The sequence below is a fragment of the Microcaecilia unicolor genome, chromosome 1, assembly GCF_901765095.1.
Source record: "Microcaecilia unicolor chromosome 1, aMicUni1.1, whole genome shotgun sequence".
NCBI classification, from domain to species: Eukaryota; Metazoa; Chordata; class Amphibia; order Gymnophiona; family Siphonopidae; genus Microcaecilia; species Microcaecilia unicolor.
The window spans coordinates 686,138,807-686,155,982 of record NC_044031.1 but is presented as its reverse complement, the minus strand read 5'-3'; the positions used below and the strand labels follow the sequence as shown (position 1 = coordinate 686,155,982).

At 41.7% G+C, this 17,176-nt stretch overlaps 1 protein-coding gene across 1 annotated transcript in view; it reads left to right on the top strand.

Annotated features, from left to right (window-relative positions):
* Nucleotides 1–16,633, top strand: part of IDH3A (isocitrate dehydrogenase (NAD(+)) 3 catalytic subunit alpha) — a 64,611-nt gene extending 47,978 nt beyond the window's left edge. The window contains exons 9-11 of the mRNA XM_030188128.1: nucleotides 1,867–1,951; nucleotides 11,459–11,611; nucleotides 16,106–16,633. Coding sequence (XP_030043988.1) covers nucleotides 1,867–1,951; nucleotides 11,459–11,611; nucleotides 16,106–16,189 — 322 coding nt within the window. The 3' untranslated portion in view covers nucleotides 16,190–16,633. The remainder of the gene's footprint in view (nucleotides 1–1,866; nucleotides 1,952–11,458; nucleotides 11,612–16,105) is intronic.
* The last annotated feature ends 543 nt before the right edge of the window (nucleotides 16,634–17,176 follow it).

Sequence of the window (17,176 nt, the reverse complement as noted above, 5' to 3'; positions counted from 1 at the left end):
GTGATGCCTGACCCACCTGCTGCACTGGTCTCATGAGACCATGAGATCAGTGTAGGAATTCACACACAGTGGTGCTCAAACTCATAGAGCCACACAGTGCTGATTAAAGATAAGATGTGCCTTGTTATCCATACCAGACCAGTTTATGAACTGAGGGTTTGTGGCCATAAAAATAGAAAACTTAGGCAAGAGGGGCAACCTCCTGATGCACCCCAGTAATAAATGTAACAGCACTGAAGGGGTGAGTGATTTCTGCCTGGTTTATCCCTGAGAGCCATAACTAGATCAGAGCAGCTTACAGTAAAAAAAAAAAACAAAAAAACAATATTATAAAAACGTAAAGCAGTTCCCTAGAGGAACACAATACTTTAGGAAAATTTGCAGAATAACCATGTTTTTGGAAGTAAGTGCCCAAGCTGCTTACAAATTCCCCTCCTCCCTTCCAAAGAGGAAAAGCAAGGAGAGCAGGGTGAGAGAAGGAAGCCCAGACTCCTTTGGGTATAGCCTAGCTTCAAATGGGAAAAGTTCAGTTTCTTTATTTAAGAGGAGCTTTCCCAATTACATTTCCAGGGACCCCCTCCCCTTTTGCTTCATTGGGTACCAGTTCTTCAACTGGCCCAAGAGACCATTCCAAACACCAGTCTAAAATCTGTACAGCTAACCATCACCATCTGTTGGAGACAGAGAAATACTTAATATCTGTAGCTGCATGGTGCTTAAATAGGGCAGGTCACACAAGTCTTCGTTCTCTGTCTCCCATCTGCTGGTTGACTCATAACCACTTGTAACCACTCGCCTCCACCTACCCTCCTCTCTTCCTTCCCGTCCACATTAATTGATTTGATTTGCTTACTTTATTTATTTTTTGTCTATTAGATTGTAAGCTCTTTGAGCAGGGACTGTCTTTCTTCTATGTTTGTGCAGCGCTGCATATGCCTTGTAGCGCTATAGAAATGCTAAATAGTAGTAGTAGTAGTAGTGATGGCCAGAACCCCACATGTCTTGGACTGGTCTGATAGGACTAAAGGAGAATCCTAATTTCATCCTCAGTGATAATATCCAATACCTTGAGGGGAAAGGGTGGCTGGGGTGACTAGAATTAGCTAACTTGGGGGGAATTCTGGGTTGCTGGGAGGGGGGAGGGATGTCTGGCTGGATTGAAAGTTGAGAGATAGGGAGGTGATGGGGACAAAAGGATTGAGAGAGACCGAGTGAAAACAGGGTAGGTGAATTGAGAGAGGGAACATGGATAGGTGTACCATGGCACATTGAATTTGATAAACTTTTTATCACTTATAGGCACAATAGGAAAACAGCCTTAGTAAAGAGCTGAAACACAGCTGGGGACGGGGGAGACAAGGAAGATTTGTCAAGGTCTACATTACAGATTTATTATATATTGTGGGTATTTCACAAGGAAGGGTCAATAAATAAGTCAAATTTAGGTATACTATCCAAACAGTGAAAATTCACCTTGTTTAATGACTATCCATCGTATTGTTGCTTAAGATCATCATATACGACATGCTTCTTTTATCTTTGTTATAAGTATGTGAACAAGTGGTTTGTAAAATATCAGTAAAATTCTAATGTTGATCTCCATAACCAGTCACTTTCTATATTGTATACAAATGTCTTTATATTGGCATTTGGTGCTGCTATGTTCAGGAACGCTTTCTCAGCTTACGGTGTTCCGTAATGTAACATCAGTTAAATGCAGATTTTACTGCTTTCCTGAAATGCATCTCTATAGTCAGATTCCTCACTGCAGAGTATGCCCTGCCTTGAATCGTCAGTGGTCTCTGTCATAAGTGGCTGTGCTGATATTTCTGTCTCTTTATTCTTGTGGTACAATTTTTCTTGCAGTGATTTGTGTGCAGGTTTGATTGGAGGATTAGGAGTAACACCGAGTGGGAACATTGGAGCACATGGAGTTGCGATCTTTGAATCTGTAAGTTTTCTTTTTGCAGTTCTTGAATGTTTATGTCCGTCCTCTGGATCATTTTCTGTGTAGGTTAGATTGTGCTCTTTGCCTTAGTTTTCACTTCTTGCATTCATGTGTTAACAACTTTGGTTATGGCACTTAATCCTTGTGTGCACTTAATTGAATTAATGTATAATAATTGGAAGACTGAGCAAGTGCAACAGAACACCATTTTGGTTGGAGGGTCAAAACAACCTGGCTGTATTCCTATGCTAGCTAGCTGCGGATGGTGGGGCCATGGCACCATTGGCTTACCCCATTCTGCACTTTATGCTCTGAAATGTAATTCTATAGCGTCCCACAGATCAATCCAGAGACCTGGTGGGCTATGTCCCTCTGCCAGCAGGTGGAGATAGAGAGAACTTCCGAGGTTCACTATATGTGGTCATGTGTAGCCACTCAAACCTCAGTATTCTCTCTATCTAGCAGGTGGAAGGTACATAGCTCTGCAGCTCTGGATTGGGGCTCCTCACCTGTTCCCTCGGGCCAAGTTGAGCGTCCCTTAGGCAGTTGAGGGTTTCCCTGGTGGGGCCAGGTCCCTTCCTTCCCCCCCCCCCCCCCCCTGCGGAATCCCTTGGCAGCCTACATGAGTCTGACAAAAAAAAAGGATTTTTTTTTTAAGTTGCTCATTTGTGCTCACAGTTAAAGGGCTTCGTTTTAGCCGGGGTAGTGTGCATACCTTTTCAAAACAATATCGAGTGGACATGGCAGCACAGTCTGACGCCGCATTTGGGGCTTCGGTGCTGCAAACTGGAGTCTCTGGATCCCGCCCTATTTAAACACTGCTTAGGTACATCCCACCAGTCTCTGGATTGATCTGTGTGACTCTGTGGAAGGTAAAATTAGTTCTTGCCTGATAATTTTCTTTCCTTTAGTCCCGACAGATCAGTCCAGAGGCCCACCCTGATATTTACTGCTCATTTCATTTTGTTGTGTTTTCTTGTTCGTTTTTACAGTTATAGGTTATTTGTTATGGTTTAACGAAGGTTGGAGTGAATCTCTTTACTTGCTGTGAGCTGCATGAGTTTGCGGTTGCAGGGTAGTAGGAGTATTTCTGAAGTCAAGGAATACGATTTAAGTGGGGAAGATCCACGTAGCTTTGGTATCGACAATACTGAGGTTTGAGTGGCTACACATGACCACATATAGTGAACCTCGGAAGTTCTCTCTGTCTCCACCTGCTGGCAGAGGGACATAACCCACCAGTCCCTGGATTGATCTGTCGGGACTAATGGAAAGAAAATTATCAGGTAAGAACTAATTTTACCGTGGTTGCCATGATGCTATATGTCTTCCAAATTCCAATGAGATGCTGTCACGAAACGCTTAGCCACCTGCCTGGGGTTACCCCGCAGCCACTTAGAGGGTCTTTCCCCAGCACAGCTCAGGTCCGCCTGCACTTGCCGCTTCTGCTCTACATTAGTACCCTTCTTCCAAAGACTGGTTCCCAACCATGTCTGGGTAAGTTTCCCGTTCTCAAATTATCCCCAGTGATTTCTAGATTACTGGATCCACACTCTCAGTGGTCCCACAGTTCCCAGAAAGCACTCACAGACCCAACACACAAATCACCAGGATTATTTATCAGTCCAGACAGAGAGGCAATAAACTAAATATTGTTTATTGTCTTTTAAAAACCAAACAGTGGAACAAAATAGTTCAAATAGCAAACAATAACAGGTAACTGAAATATGGATCAATTATAACATTAACTAAACATTTGTATACGGTCTAAACAGTACCTGAGGAGATCAGGACATATATTTGTCCACAGAGCCTTAGCAAAGAGATCTGTCTCTCTCTCTCTCTCTCTTTCTCTCTCTCTCTCTCTCTCTCTCTCTCTCCTCCTAAGCTAAGACTGAATCAACAGCCACCAGCAACTGCTGGGTTATTTTTCAAACTCCAGGTCAGTCAGAGCCCAGTCAACAAGTTTTAAAAGTATACTGCTGCTTGCTTCCTGCTTGTGTTAAAGAAAAAGAACATTCAGTTCCTTGTAACAGCTTTACAGCAAAGAAGCGCCACCACCTGCTGGCCAAATAGGAGAAATACATTTCAGACATAATTAAGACAGGAACATATCCATTACGTTTTATAGGCTTAAAACACACTGAAGGTATTTTACTAAAACTTAGCTCGAGTTATCTGCAGCAGGGCCCATTTTATTCCTATGGGCCCTGCTGCAAATAACTCGAGCTAAGCTTTAGTAAAAGATCCTGACTGTTTCTTCACAGATGCGTTTGTGTATTTTCATTTCTTAGTGATTGGGGCCTCTTCCTCTTTCAGAGAAAGCAGCATGAGGAGCCCTAGAACACCTACCATCCTTTTTTTAAATTTTAAATATGTCTTAGACTGAGGAAGGCAGTTGCGTCATGTTATGTACATTAACTATGGCCCGAAAATGTTTATAAGGAGGTAGCATATCATGTACCTGAAACATTTTCTGTATAAAGTAAATGAACTTCTGTAGCCAACATAAAACTTTGTTATAAAGTAGTTCTGTGTGAAAATTAAGTTCAGTTAGCAAAATATTTTTATCGAGAGAGGTGTGGAATCTTGTGTTACAAACTAATTTGACATAATTATATTCTGGGGATGGCGTGTGATCATGAGATAAGTAAATTTAATAGAAAAATCACCTTAATATGTCTAGATTATCTCCACATACAACAGTAATGGAGAAAAATGGCTTCAGCTTAACATGAGAATCAGTATAGACTTGATTTCATACTATTAGCCATCATAGGTCCAGAAAAAACTTAATAATACAAATGGTGTCTTGAAAACATTTCACTTCTTTAACGCCATGCAATGTTCACCAATTTTAAATTTTCCAAAACACCTCTGTATCTTCTCAATTTTATCAAAAGTGTATGGTAGGAATAGCACTTGGTGAGAATCCAGTGCTGTCAGGAAGGTAATACTGGAGCAAAAGGAGCCTTTCATCAAACCACAGTACTCCCGCTCATTTTGGGTGTTGGGGGGGGGGGGGGGGGTCCAACAAGGACACCTTGTTTTGCCTTTCCCAAGCTGATTCAGGGGACCAGCGGCATTAAGAAAACGAAAAATTTATTTCAAAAAAGCTAACATGGAAAATCTTTCATAAAATCCATCCTAAAACTCACCAGACATTTCAACCCTGCAGCGAGTCAAGTGGCTTCAAAATGGCAGTTCATTGTTTCCTGGGTCTTTGAGGGGTTTTTTTTAAGATTATTTTTTCTAAAGATTTTCTTCTTTTTCTTATGAACATTTTGTAGTGAATTTTTAGCCGTGAAATTCCCGCAGGGAGGTTTATGTTTAGTCTCATGAGACAGTCATCCAGGAGCACATGGTTCGGTGTGGAGTATCCTCGAAGGATACTATTGAAACAGGACATTTAGGGAATCCCACTAGAGAGGTTTCAATAATAGTGGAAGAAAGCCAGGAGTGTTTAATGGAAGAACAGAGTAAAGGATGCAAATAATCCTCATCAACTTCAAACTTGTAGATGCTAGGAAAAAAGACAAATTTGATGTGTCTATATACAAATGCTAGAAGCCTAAAAAATAAGATGGGAGAGTTGGAGTATATAGCACTAAATCAAGAGGTAGATATAATGGACATCTCAGAGACCTGGTGGAAGGAGGACAATCAGTGGGACAGTTATCAGGGTACAAATTATATCTCAATGATAGTGGATCAGATTGGAGGGGGGGGGGGTTGTGCTATATGTTAAAGAGGAAATTGAGTCAAACAAAATAAGTATTCTACATGAAACAGATAGCAGCGTGGAATCCTTGTGGATAGAAATTCCATGTGTGAAGGAAAAGAGTATACTGGTAGGTCTGTACTATTGTCCGCGAGGACAGAATAAACAAATAGATGAACAAATGTTTACAGAAATTAGGAAAACTGGCAAATTAGCAACATTATAATAATGGGTGATTTCAATTACCCCAAAATTGACTGGATAAATGCCACATCAGGGAGCGCTAGGGAGGTAAAATTCTTAGATGTAATAAATGACTGCTTCATGGAGCAACTGGTCCAAGAACCGACAAGAAGGGGAGCTATTTTAGAGCTAGTCCTTAGTGGAATGCAGGGTATGGTACAAGAGGTAACGTGTTGGATCAGTTGGGAAGCGGTGATCATAACATGATCAAATTAAATCTGATATCTGAAGTGAAGTCACTAAAGAAATCTAAAGAAAGCATTCAATTTTGGAAAGGGTGACTGTGACAAAATGAGGAAAATGGTTAAAAAGAAGCTGAAAGGGTCAGCCGCAAAGGTTAGGATTTTAAATCAGGTGTGGATGTTGTTTAAAAATACCCAGGCCAGATGTATTCCACGTATTTACAAAGGTGGAAAGAAACGCAAACCACTGCCAGCATGGTTAAAAAGTGAAGTGAAAGAGGCTATTAGAGCCAAAAGAGCAAAGAATGGAAGAAGGATCCGAATGAAGAAAATAAACAACATAAGGAGTGTCAAACTAGATGCAAAGCACTAATAAGGCTAAAAGTGAATATGAAGATAAACTTTCCGTGGAGGTAAAAACTCATAGTAACACTTTTTTCAGGTACATCAGAAGCAGAAAGCCTGTGAGGGAATCCGTGGGACCATTAGATCATGAAGGAGCAAAAGAGGCACTCAGAGAGGACAAGGTAATAGCGGAGAGATTGAATGGATTCTTAGCTTGTGTCTTTACGAAAGAACTGGAAATGGTGTTCAAGGGTGATGATGTCAAGGAACTGAAAGAAATTTTGGTGAACCTGGAAGACGTACTGAGCCAAATTGACAAGTTAGAGTGATAAATCTCCTGGACTGGATAGCAAATACCCCAGGGTACTGAAAGAACTCAAACATGAAATTGCTGATCTGTTGTAGTGATGTGTATCCTGTCATTAAAATTGGAGGGTGGCCAATGTAATGGCGATTTTTAAAAAAGGTTCCGTGGTGATCCGGGAAATTAGAGACCGGTAAGCCTGACTTCAGTGCTGGGGAAAATGGTGGAAACTATTATAAAGAGTAAAATTACAGAACACATTGACAAACATGGTTTAATGGGACAGAGTCAGCATGGATTCAGCGAAGGGAAGTCTTGCCTCACCAATTTGCTTCATTTCTTTGAAGGCGTAAATAAACATGTGGATGAAAGTGAGCTGGTTGAAGTAGTGTATCTGGATTTTCAGAAAGCTTTTGACAAAAGTAGGGACTCCTGAGAAAATTAAAAGCTACAGTCTCAAATCAGAAACCACCTTGATCTTTGAACCATGGCGTACAGAGGGCGGGGCAGTCCAGCCCAGGTGCACGCTGCAGGAGGGGTGCAGGGAGCAGCCGCGTGGCTGTCGGTTCTGCTGGTTCCTTCTCCCTCTGCTCTTACTTCCTGTTCCGGGGCAGAGGGAGCCAGCAGAGCCGACAGTCGCGCGGCTGCTCCCTGCACCCCCAGCAGGTAGGAAGAATGCACCGGTGGGGGGTGCACAGCGACGATCCACCCCTGGTGGCAGCCGACCAAGGAACACCACTGTTTGGCACTACCTTCAAGTATTGGGATCGATAGCTGCAGAGCAGACTAGACCTTTACAGAACGCTCTCCTTTCTCGATCTCCACAGAGTCGAGAATTCTTCTTGATTTACCGCTAGCACTGGAGGTCAGAGAGTCTTAACTGGTGGCTATGCACTATAATCTTTCCAAAGGAAAGAGTCTGGAAACCCCAAATTCGATTCCTGTGATGTCAGATGCAGCTTTGTCAGGTTTGGGGCAAATTATCTTGAGAACTGGGCACAAGGTCGGTGGTCCTTGGTGGAAGCTCACTGGTCGATTTAACTGTCTGGAAGTATAGGCAATCCACTTAGCTCTCCTGGAGTTTTTAAAAATAACTTCTTGCATAGTGCCTGCAAGTCCAAAAAGTGGGTATACAGTCAGGTACTGTAGGTAATTTTGTTTCTGGAGGCCTCACAATCCAAGTTTGTACCTGAGGGAGTAGAGGATTAAGGGACTTCCCAAGATCACAAAGAGTTGCAATGGGATTTGAACCTGGTTCTACTACTACTATTTAGCATTTCTATAGCGCTACAAGGCGTACGCAGCGCTGCACAAACATAGAAGAAAGACAGTCCCTGCTCAAACAGCTTACAATCTAATAGACAAAAAAATAAATAAAGTAAGCAAATCAATTAATGTGAACGGGAAGGAAGAGAGGAGGGTAGGTGGAGGCGAGTGGTTACAAGTGGTTACGAGTCAAAAGCAATGTTCTCCTTGTTCTCAGCCCACTATTCTAACCATTATTCTAACCATTAGGTTGCTCCTCTGCTCTTTATTCTTCAAAACAAAGCGGAAAGGATTCTCTCCAATGTAACAGCAGTAGCCTATCAGGCTTATTTTCGAAAGTGATCACCGGCCATCTTCCGACATAAATTGGGAGATGGCCGGCAATCTCGCAAAAGCAGCGAAATCGGTATAATCGAAAGCAGCAGTTTTGACACCATTGCTGCTTTCCCGTTGCCGAGCCGGCGAAAGTTCAAGGGGGCGTGTCGGCGGCGTAGCGAAGGCAGGGCATGGCTACCAGATGGCTGGCTTTTGCGGATAATGGAAAAAAAAGCGGTGTTCATCAGTATTTCACTGGGTTCACTTGGTCCTTTAATTTTCACGACCAAGCCTCAAAAAGGTGCCTCAATTGACCAGATGACCACCGGAGGGAATGGGGGATGACCTCCCCATACTCCCCCAGTGGTCACCAACCCCCTCCCACACTAAAAAAATTAAAATAAAACACTTTTTTGCCAGCCTGTATGCCAGCCTCAAATGTCATACCCAGCTCCCTGACAGCAGTATGCAAGTCCCTGGAGCAGTTTTTAATGGTTGCAGTGCACTTCAGGCAGGCAGACCCAGGTCCATCTCCCCCCCCCCCCCCCCCCCCCCCCCCCCCCACCTGTTACACATGTGGTGCTAAGTGTTGAGCCCTCCAAAACCCACTGTACCCACATGTAGGTGCCCCCCTTCACCCATAAGGGCTATGGTAATGGTGTAGAGTTGTGGGGAGTGGATTTGGGGAGCTCAGCACCCAAGGTAAGGGAGCTAGGCACCTGGGAGCTATTTGTGTATTTTTTAAACATTTTTAGAAGTGCCCCCTAGGGTGCCCGGTTGGTGTCCTGGCATGTCAGGGGGACCAGTGCACTACAAATGCTGGCTCCTCCCATGACCAAATGCCTTGGATTTCGCCGGGTTTGAGATGGCCGGCAGTTTTTTCCATTATCGCTGAAAAACAAAACTGGCGATCTCAAACTCGGCGAACTCTGGCATTTGGCCGGGCTAAACCGTATTATCGAAAAAAAAAGATGGCCGGCCATCTTTTTCGAAAATACGGTTCGGGCCAGCTGTTGTGCCGCCACCAAAATAGATCTCCGGCGACGTTCGATTATGCCCCTCTGTCAACAAACAAGGAGAAATAAGATGTCTGCAAGTGGCAGAAGAGATGCAGGTGTTGATGGATTAGGCAGAACAGAATCTAGAAGACATCTGGTGGTGCATGTGGCCAGGATCCAAAATATCCAATTGGATTACCTCAGTAGGAATTCTGTGGAAGAATCCAAGAGAATGGAGTCTGGTGGAGGATGCTTTCTTGAAAGTGGTACACTATTGGATTTTTCTAATCATGGCTCTAATGACAACAGGCCAGAGTTACAAAGGTTCAGTCCTTTTCAGTCAGAGAAAGGAATGGAAGTCAAAAGGGATAGATGCCTTGATTTAGCCATGACCATGGTTGGGTCTTTTGTATTTATTTCTGCCTTGGCCACTGCTAGGCAGTCTTTCAAAGGATGGAGAAAATTTGGGGTCTAGTATTGATCGCTGTGGATTGGCCAAGAAGACCCTGGTATAGGAGCCCGAAGCATTTGAAAATAGAGGATTCTATCTCTGGTGAGCAGGGAGTGTCTGTTGGTTCAAGACCCACAATCAACTTGCCCATGTCTGTTGTCTTAACAGCTTGGCTCTTTGGAGGGAAAAGTTAAAGAAGACTATTCAAGGAAGGTAATAGACCTTTTTCTAGAATGTAACAAGGTAGCTTATCTCTAGCATAAATAAGGGTTTGGAGGATTTTTGAGAATTGGTGGTATTGGGTTTTTCTTCTGCATTCCTCTGTTCCAGATATATTGGATTTCTTGCAAGATGGTTTGGACAATGGGCTGGTGTTAGCCTCAACTAGCTGTTTTGTCTTGTTTTATAGGCCTAGTGAAGAGAAAAAGCTTGGCTTTTTATGCACGGTTAAATTAGTCCGCCATGTCATCCATTGATCCCCCCCCCCCCCCCCCCCCCCAGGGATTTAAACTTGGTCTTGTCTTACTTTAGTTCATTCTCCTTTTGAATCTCTGGATTCTGCAATCCTTAAAGATAATCGCCCTTCAAACAGTTTTTCTTATAGCTATTACTTTGGCCAGGTGAATTTCTTAATTATAAGCCTTGTCCTGTAAAGAACTTTTTTTTTGGTCATTAGCAAAGAAAAGATTGTGCTTGGACCGGTTCCATCATTCCTTCCTTCCCCAATGTGGTGTCATCTCTCCATTTAAATCCTACTCTCTACCTGTTTTTCAGGATCTTAAAAATGAATAGTGCAGGTGCCTTGCACAAATAGGATATGGGATGCATGTTGAAGTACCTGAAGAGTACAGAGGTAATAAAGAAATCAGTTAAATTTTTTTATTTTTTTCAATGAAGTCCATAAAAGAGAGACAATTGCTCAGTGGGTTAAAGTTATTGCTTTTGCTTATATCCTCTGTAGTTATCTTTTCCGAACGTTTTGAGAGCTCATTCTACAAGGGTCAATCTGCTACTTGGGCAGATCACTCCTTAGTTCCTCCTCATAAAATTTGCAAAACAGAATCCTGGAAATCTATGAATTCTTTTGTCTATCACTGTAGATTGGATGTTCAAGCTTAGTAATGTGGCCCTTGGGGCTAAAGTATGAGCAGCAGAGATTTCAGTGTCCCACCTTTAGTAAGTACTGTTTTGGGGTATCCCAAGTGTCTGGACTGGTCTAGTGAAACAATAAGAGAGGGTAAATTGCTAATTTTCTTTTCCTTGATTCCCTCCAGAGCAGTCCAGAACCCACCCGTAGTTCTGATGTTATCTCCTGAAGCATAAAGATTTTGATTTTGGCCAGTTCTTTATTCCCATTGGATTTTCAGTCTGGAGTGCTTCATACTTCATTAGTGGTTCTCTGTTGAGCAGTTGATTAGTTCTTAAGGCAGTTTTTTTTTCTTTTTAATTGCTTTTGTTCTGCTTGATTATGATAAATACTGACCTACCAGGGGATTGCACAGGGTTCTTATGTGATGATATCACAGCTCAGTAGTTTTCAGTCTCTATCTGCTGGCAGGAGAGCACAAGCCCAAGCATCTGGACTGGTCAAACAAAATTAGCGGGTAAGAACCCTTTTATGGTTAACCTATCTAATGTACTTTCTGCTGTATGTTTAGTATGACTTTTCACTATTCCATCCGTAGGTTCATGGAACAGCACCTGACATTGCTGGGAAGGACTTGGCAAACCCTACTGCCCTTCTTCTGAGTGCAGTAATGATGCTCCGTCACCTTCAACTGCAGGACTATGCCAAGAAGATTGAGACTGCCTGCTTTGACACAATCAAAGCTGGACAAGTATGAGCAGAATGCCAAATTTTTTTCTCATGGTGTATTGTGTTCTGGTAGCCTTGAGATTATGGGCTGAGTGATAGGGCACTATAGTTGATTCTAAGAAGCTTAGATGAAAAATTGATAATCTACCAAAAGACCAGCTATGCTATACTGCCAAAGTCTGCAAAGTGATACTAGGGTAAAGGGGAGGAGAAACAGTGGATTAGGTCCCAGTTTTATTGCAGGAGCAAGAGGGATCACTTGCCTAACTCCTTATAATGATACTGATATGCACAAAGTAGAAATCTAAGGATAGAAATGTGTTCATTTTAGAGGATAAATAAGTCACATTTTCGTCTAGGCCAAAAGTGCATGCCTGTTTTTAACGCTGAGAAAGAATTAAATTAGGAAAGATGAGTAGGGGTGGAAAGGGTTCTGAGAAATGTTTTGGCATTGCTAATTTACTTTGTGGAAGTGAAATGGGTTTTTGTCTGTTTTCAGCAATACATTATCACAAGATCTTGTAAATTTCCAAAACGATTGTTCATATAATTCAAGTACAGTAAGCCCATTCAGTAAACGGGGGGGGGGGGGGGGGGGTCCAAGGAAAGAAATGCCCCACAGAATTGGCCAGTAAAGGAAGCAGGTGAAGTGGGGGGAGGGGGAGAATTACAATTTCATATGTATATAAGCCATAATCAGAATGCTGCACCGTTTACTTAATGTACAGCAGCACTGCAAGTTTCCTAAAATCAAAAGTAACTAGGAGGGCTCAAAGAAAGCATATCTTGTAAGAGACGTTCACATGGAAGATGTATTTTCTTTTGTTTCGTGTAGCCTTCAGTAAGTCTGAGAAATCCCCCAAAAGAGAACATTCTTACAATGAAAATGCAGATGAAAAATTCTCTCTATGCAGAGCAAAGACAAAGGCGCCCTTATGAAGTGCACTAAGCTGTTAATGTGTGAATTAGCATACACTGTTAACACACAATTGCAGTAACTGTCACCATTGTGGCATGACAGTGAGGCATATTTTCAAAGCACTTAGCCTTCCAAAGTTCCAATTCATGCATTAGCTGCATGCTGTTATGGGGCAGGAACTGGGCAGATTGTGGGTAGTTAGCATGCAGTATTTACCATGCGCATTCCCTTTGCGGTTAGTGCGGATACACTAAACGCCTCCTTAAGAGGAAGCATTAAGTGCATCCGCTCTAATTGCAAACAGTATTAATGCACAATAAAGGACATTTCAGTGCAGTAACTACAGAGGACATGCTGGGCCCCCAACTAGACAATGACCGAATTTCAGATACAGTGCTGAAACTGGCCCAAAATCCTTTCTTTCTGGTTTTGACCGAAAGACTATGGCCACAGTTTTGGTTTTGGCCAAAACTGACCTGTGTGTTTTCGGTGGAAGCTGAAAATGTGTGCTTTGTGCTTTATCTCCCTCCCCCTCTCCCCCAAACAGGAGTTGCGTGTCCCCCTTCATCCACCTGTAGGTGCCCCCCTTGAGCCTATCTTACAGTCCCTGGCGGTCTAGGGGTATAGTCAGAGCAGGTGTGATCCCCAGTCGATCCTGCCCATGCTGGCTGTTCTGTCAGAATGGCTGCCGTGATCTGTACTGGCAAGCTCATGTGACGGCCACAAAAGGTCATGGCAGCCATTTTAGTTATTTATATTTATTTAGTACAAAACAACATACAAATTCTTTACATTAAAAACATACTGATCATCACATAGACATCTCGGCTCCTGTTCGAAACTCTTCAAATAGGTAACCACTATTTTCATTCCCACTCAGTATCTTAACCATCAGAAAAGGCACACTGAAAAAGATATGTTTTTAGCATACTTTTGAAATCATTCAAAGATCTAATCATTCTCAATGATAATGGTAATTTTTTCCCATAAAGTAGGGCCCATTATATAAAAAATGTATTTCGCTAAACACACCACTTGAAACGATGGTACATCAAATAAGTGAGATCTAGCAGGTCTCACTGGCTGATACAAATGTAAACCTGCTGAAATAACAGAGTCAGTTGCTACTTTGTTAAACACTAACAACAATCGCTATTTATGCTGAATGCAGAACTCTATCAGCAGCCAATGTAACTTCATCAATGCTGGAGAAATATGATCAAAACAACTCAGACCATACTTAATCCAAGCAGCTGCATTCTGTGCTACCTGCAGGGCTCTCAATGTTCTTTTAGACACTCCAAAGAAAATATTGTTACAGCAATCAAATAATGGCATAACAATACTTTTGCAAGACTAACCTAAAATTCGCCACTGAAAAAAAGTCCCTTAGGCGCCTAATCAATTTCAGTTTCATAAAAATTACACCAAACAATTTTTCTTTACCTCTCTCATACAGTGTGGGGGAATCTTCTGCAGTTTTTTTAATTTCAAACCCATCAAGAACAAAGGATTCATGTATATATCTGATAGTAGAACCAGCTAGCACCATTACTTGCGCTTTAGACATGTTCAGTTTTAAATGATTTCCTCTTAACCAGCAGTTAGTAGCACTCATATACAGACACAATTCCTTAATACTATCTGCAACTGAATTTTCAATCTTAAAAAAAGAACTATATATCATTAGCATATATTCAGTATTGTAATCCAAAAACACCTAATAATTTACACAGGGGACGTAAATAGATGTTAAATAAAGTGGCAGGTAATGCAGATGAACACCAATGTCAATTTCAAAGAAACCAGATTGCTGTAGGTTTGAATTTTGAGAGTAGAGCATTCTGCAAACTCTGATAATCCCCAGTGGGCCTCACTGGTTCACAATCACACAACCAAACTTTAGTTTTTGTTTTCGGCATTGGCCAAAACCAAGCGATAAGTTTTGGTAGCAGTTTTTGTTGTCCTGTAGCCCTAGTAGTTACCGTACAGCCTTTACACTGAACTGCACACTTTAATAGCAAAAAATTACTGCATTTTAGTAAGAGGGACCCAAAAGAAAATAAATTCTCTTTATTGGACTCATTGAAGACTTCTGTGAAATTGCTGTCAGTTCTGTGCCATTGCTAGAGATTCCAGGAGTCTGTGAGTTCTTTCTGTTCCCTCTGGTCTTTTTATCTATAGGTCAAAAAAACCTAAAACTTATTGATAGACAGGATAGCTTCATCAGGCAACTTAAGAATAACTTTTAAAATACATTCTGAATATATTACACAATGTTTTTAGTGGATCTTAATTTTAGATGTTTTCCATTATTTTCAAGTTTATGGTGTAGTACTAATTTATTTTGTTCTGACATAGTTGACACAGTTTGAACATTCTCTGTAGACTGTTAGTCAAATTAACAGTAGAATTCTGTTTGGCTCTAATTCTTTAAAAGATCCAATATATGCAGAACATTGAGAAACAGAACAATCTTAAGTCCAGAGTCATAATAGCTGGCATTGATGAACAGGACCTATTACTTGTTTACATGGCTCAGACAGAAGTAGCAAAGACTGGTTAATACTTAACCTCTTTACACACAAAAGGTTCTCCTAAGTGCTTTTCTGAGGTCTTTCAACAGGAAACATTGCAAGCCTTGCTATCTTCTGCACAGGCGCCATACCAGCTCCTTCTCCAAATTCCTAAAACAGGTTGGACAGTTGAACCACCTAGACAGTCCTGCACATATTCTTCTCAATGGCTGCACTCAAGACTGCAACAGGCGAGATTTTCCTTTTGCCAGAACTGAAGGAAACCTTGGGTTTTAGACAAGTGGTAAACACAATCAATAGCTATGTACTGGAGCTAGGTGCAGGAGGTTCCTCTCCCTCTTCCATATTTTTAGCAAAAGGCTAATAAAGCAAATTAGAAGCAGAACCACAGCTGTAGACAGCAACCCAATGACCTATCCTATGCTACCTCTATCTTGGACCATTTTTAGCTTACTTTTCATAGGAAAAGGTTTGAGATACTAGTCTGGGGGGGGGGGGGAGCTCCTAACTTTGGTGTTCTATCTATACCAGATATTTAGGACATGTTGGGGGTGGTCAGTGAAGGTTCATTTGGGCTCTGTCTAGTTGTGTGTTTAGGTCTATACATATATGCAAGTCTGACTTCATAGGTGTATGCTACTCAGTTTTCTAGTTGAAATCGCCTTGTGCTGCCCCATGGCAGTGGACTGTTGTGATAAAATTGTGTTGTCCCTGCTCTTTAAACTGCTTACTTACTTACTCCATTGGGGACTAACAGTTGATCTGGATAATAAGAAGCAGAGCCAAATCATTTTAATTAGAAAATGGAGCAGGAATGACTTAGGAGATCGCAAGCCAAGAATGCAGATTAAAATTTAAAGGTTACACTCCCTCAGAATAACTTCTATAATAGAGAAACCATTTTGAAATCCAAAGGCTTGGGAAGTGGTTTGGAGGGGTTAGATATTTTAAAGTTTTTCCTAATTCAAAGTCTGGATGATTCAAGTTGGTCTACAGATGGATATTATGTTTCTTTTAAAATATTTTCATGCAAATTCTTTTTTTTTTTTCACTTCCACAGACATTGACAAAGGATTTGGGTGGTAATTCCAAATGTTCTGAGTTCACAAATGAGATCTGTCACAGAATAAAGGACACAGAATAGAGCTTCATCCTGTCCAGACTACAGCAGCAGTCAGTCCAGATGCACTGTGCAGACTACACAGTCCTGGGCCCAGTCCAGATGGGTACTTCTGAACATCATTCTGTGGCTAATGTAGGATGTTTTGCATGAGTCAATACCCATATGAACCCAGATATTTTGTATCTGGAGCAGGCTAAGGAGTGATCTGCCATTTTATCAGTCCTTTTGGCTTGCCAATATTTTTGCATAGCAGCATCTTGGATTGGACCTCTTCTTAAATGAATTATGCACAGTCCACACCAAAATTGTACAGTTCATATTCTTGGGCCTGCCTCAATGGGTTATTTTTATTTATTACTTAATATATGAATCCTTTTTTTGTATATCTGTCTACACATATTCTAGTTTGATTTGCAGTTGTGTAATCTGTTTGCTCTGTCATTAAACACTTGCTTTCTCAAAAGACATATTGTATATATAACATGCCTGGTATATTCTCTCTCTCTTGATGGTCCCTGTAAATTGTTTGCTGAAATCTTCTGCAGAATATTGGAACTCATCTATTGTGTTTTTTTACCATGGTTTTGAAAATCCACTTCGGTGCATTTCATGGCCAGTGGACAAAACTGAATGAGGCAGGGAGAAGGCTGCAAGAGCAGGTACCCACAACATGCAGCAGGAGAGTGAGGGGCAGGGCTCAATTTCTCCTTTGGCACAGAAGGCATGTATCTAGTAGTGTCTACTCAGCCTGCATGCTCTCCCTCTAAAGGGAAAGAGGGCTAAGTGAGCCTGTATTTTCAGAGGGAATTTCCCAGCATCTTTGGATCTTTATGTGAGGGGCAGACATTGAGGTTCTGGCAAGTAGGGCCACATGAGATGTAAACACAGTCTGAAGAAAGGTGATGAGGGGGGGAGAAGAGAATGTAGCCTGCCAAGACTAGCGGTGTAGGAGTATAGTACATGGTGTGTGCACACTGAGCAAATGTCAAATGCCTGCTAAGGCAGATG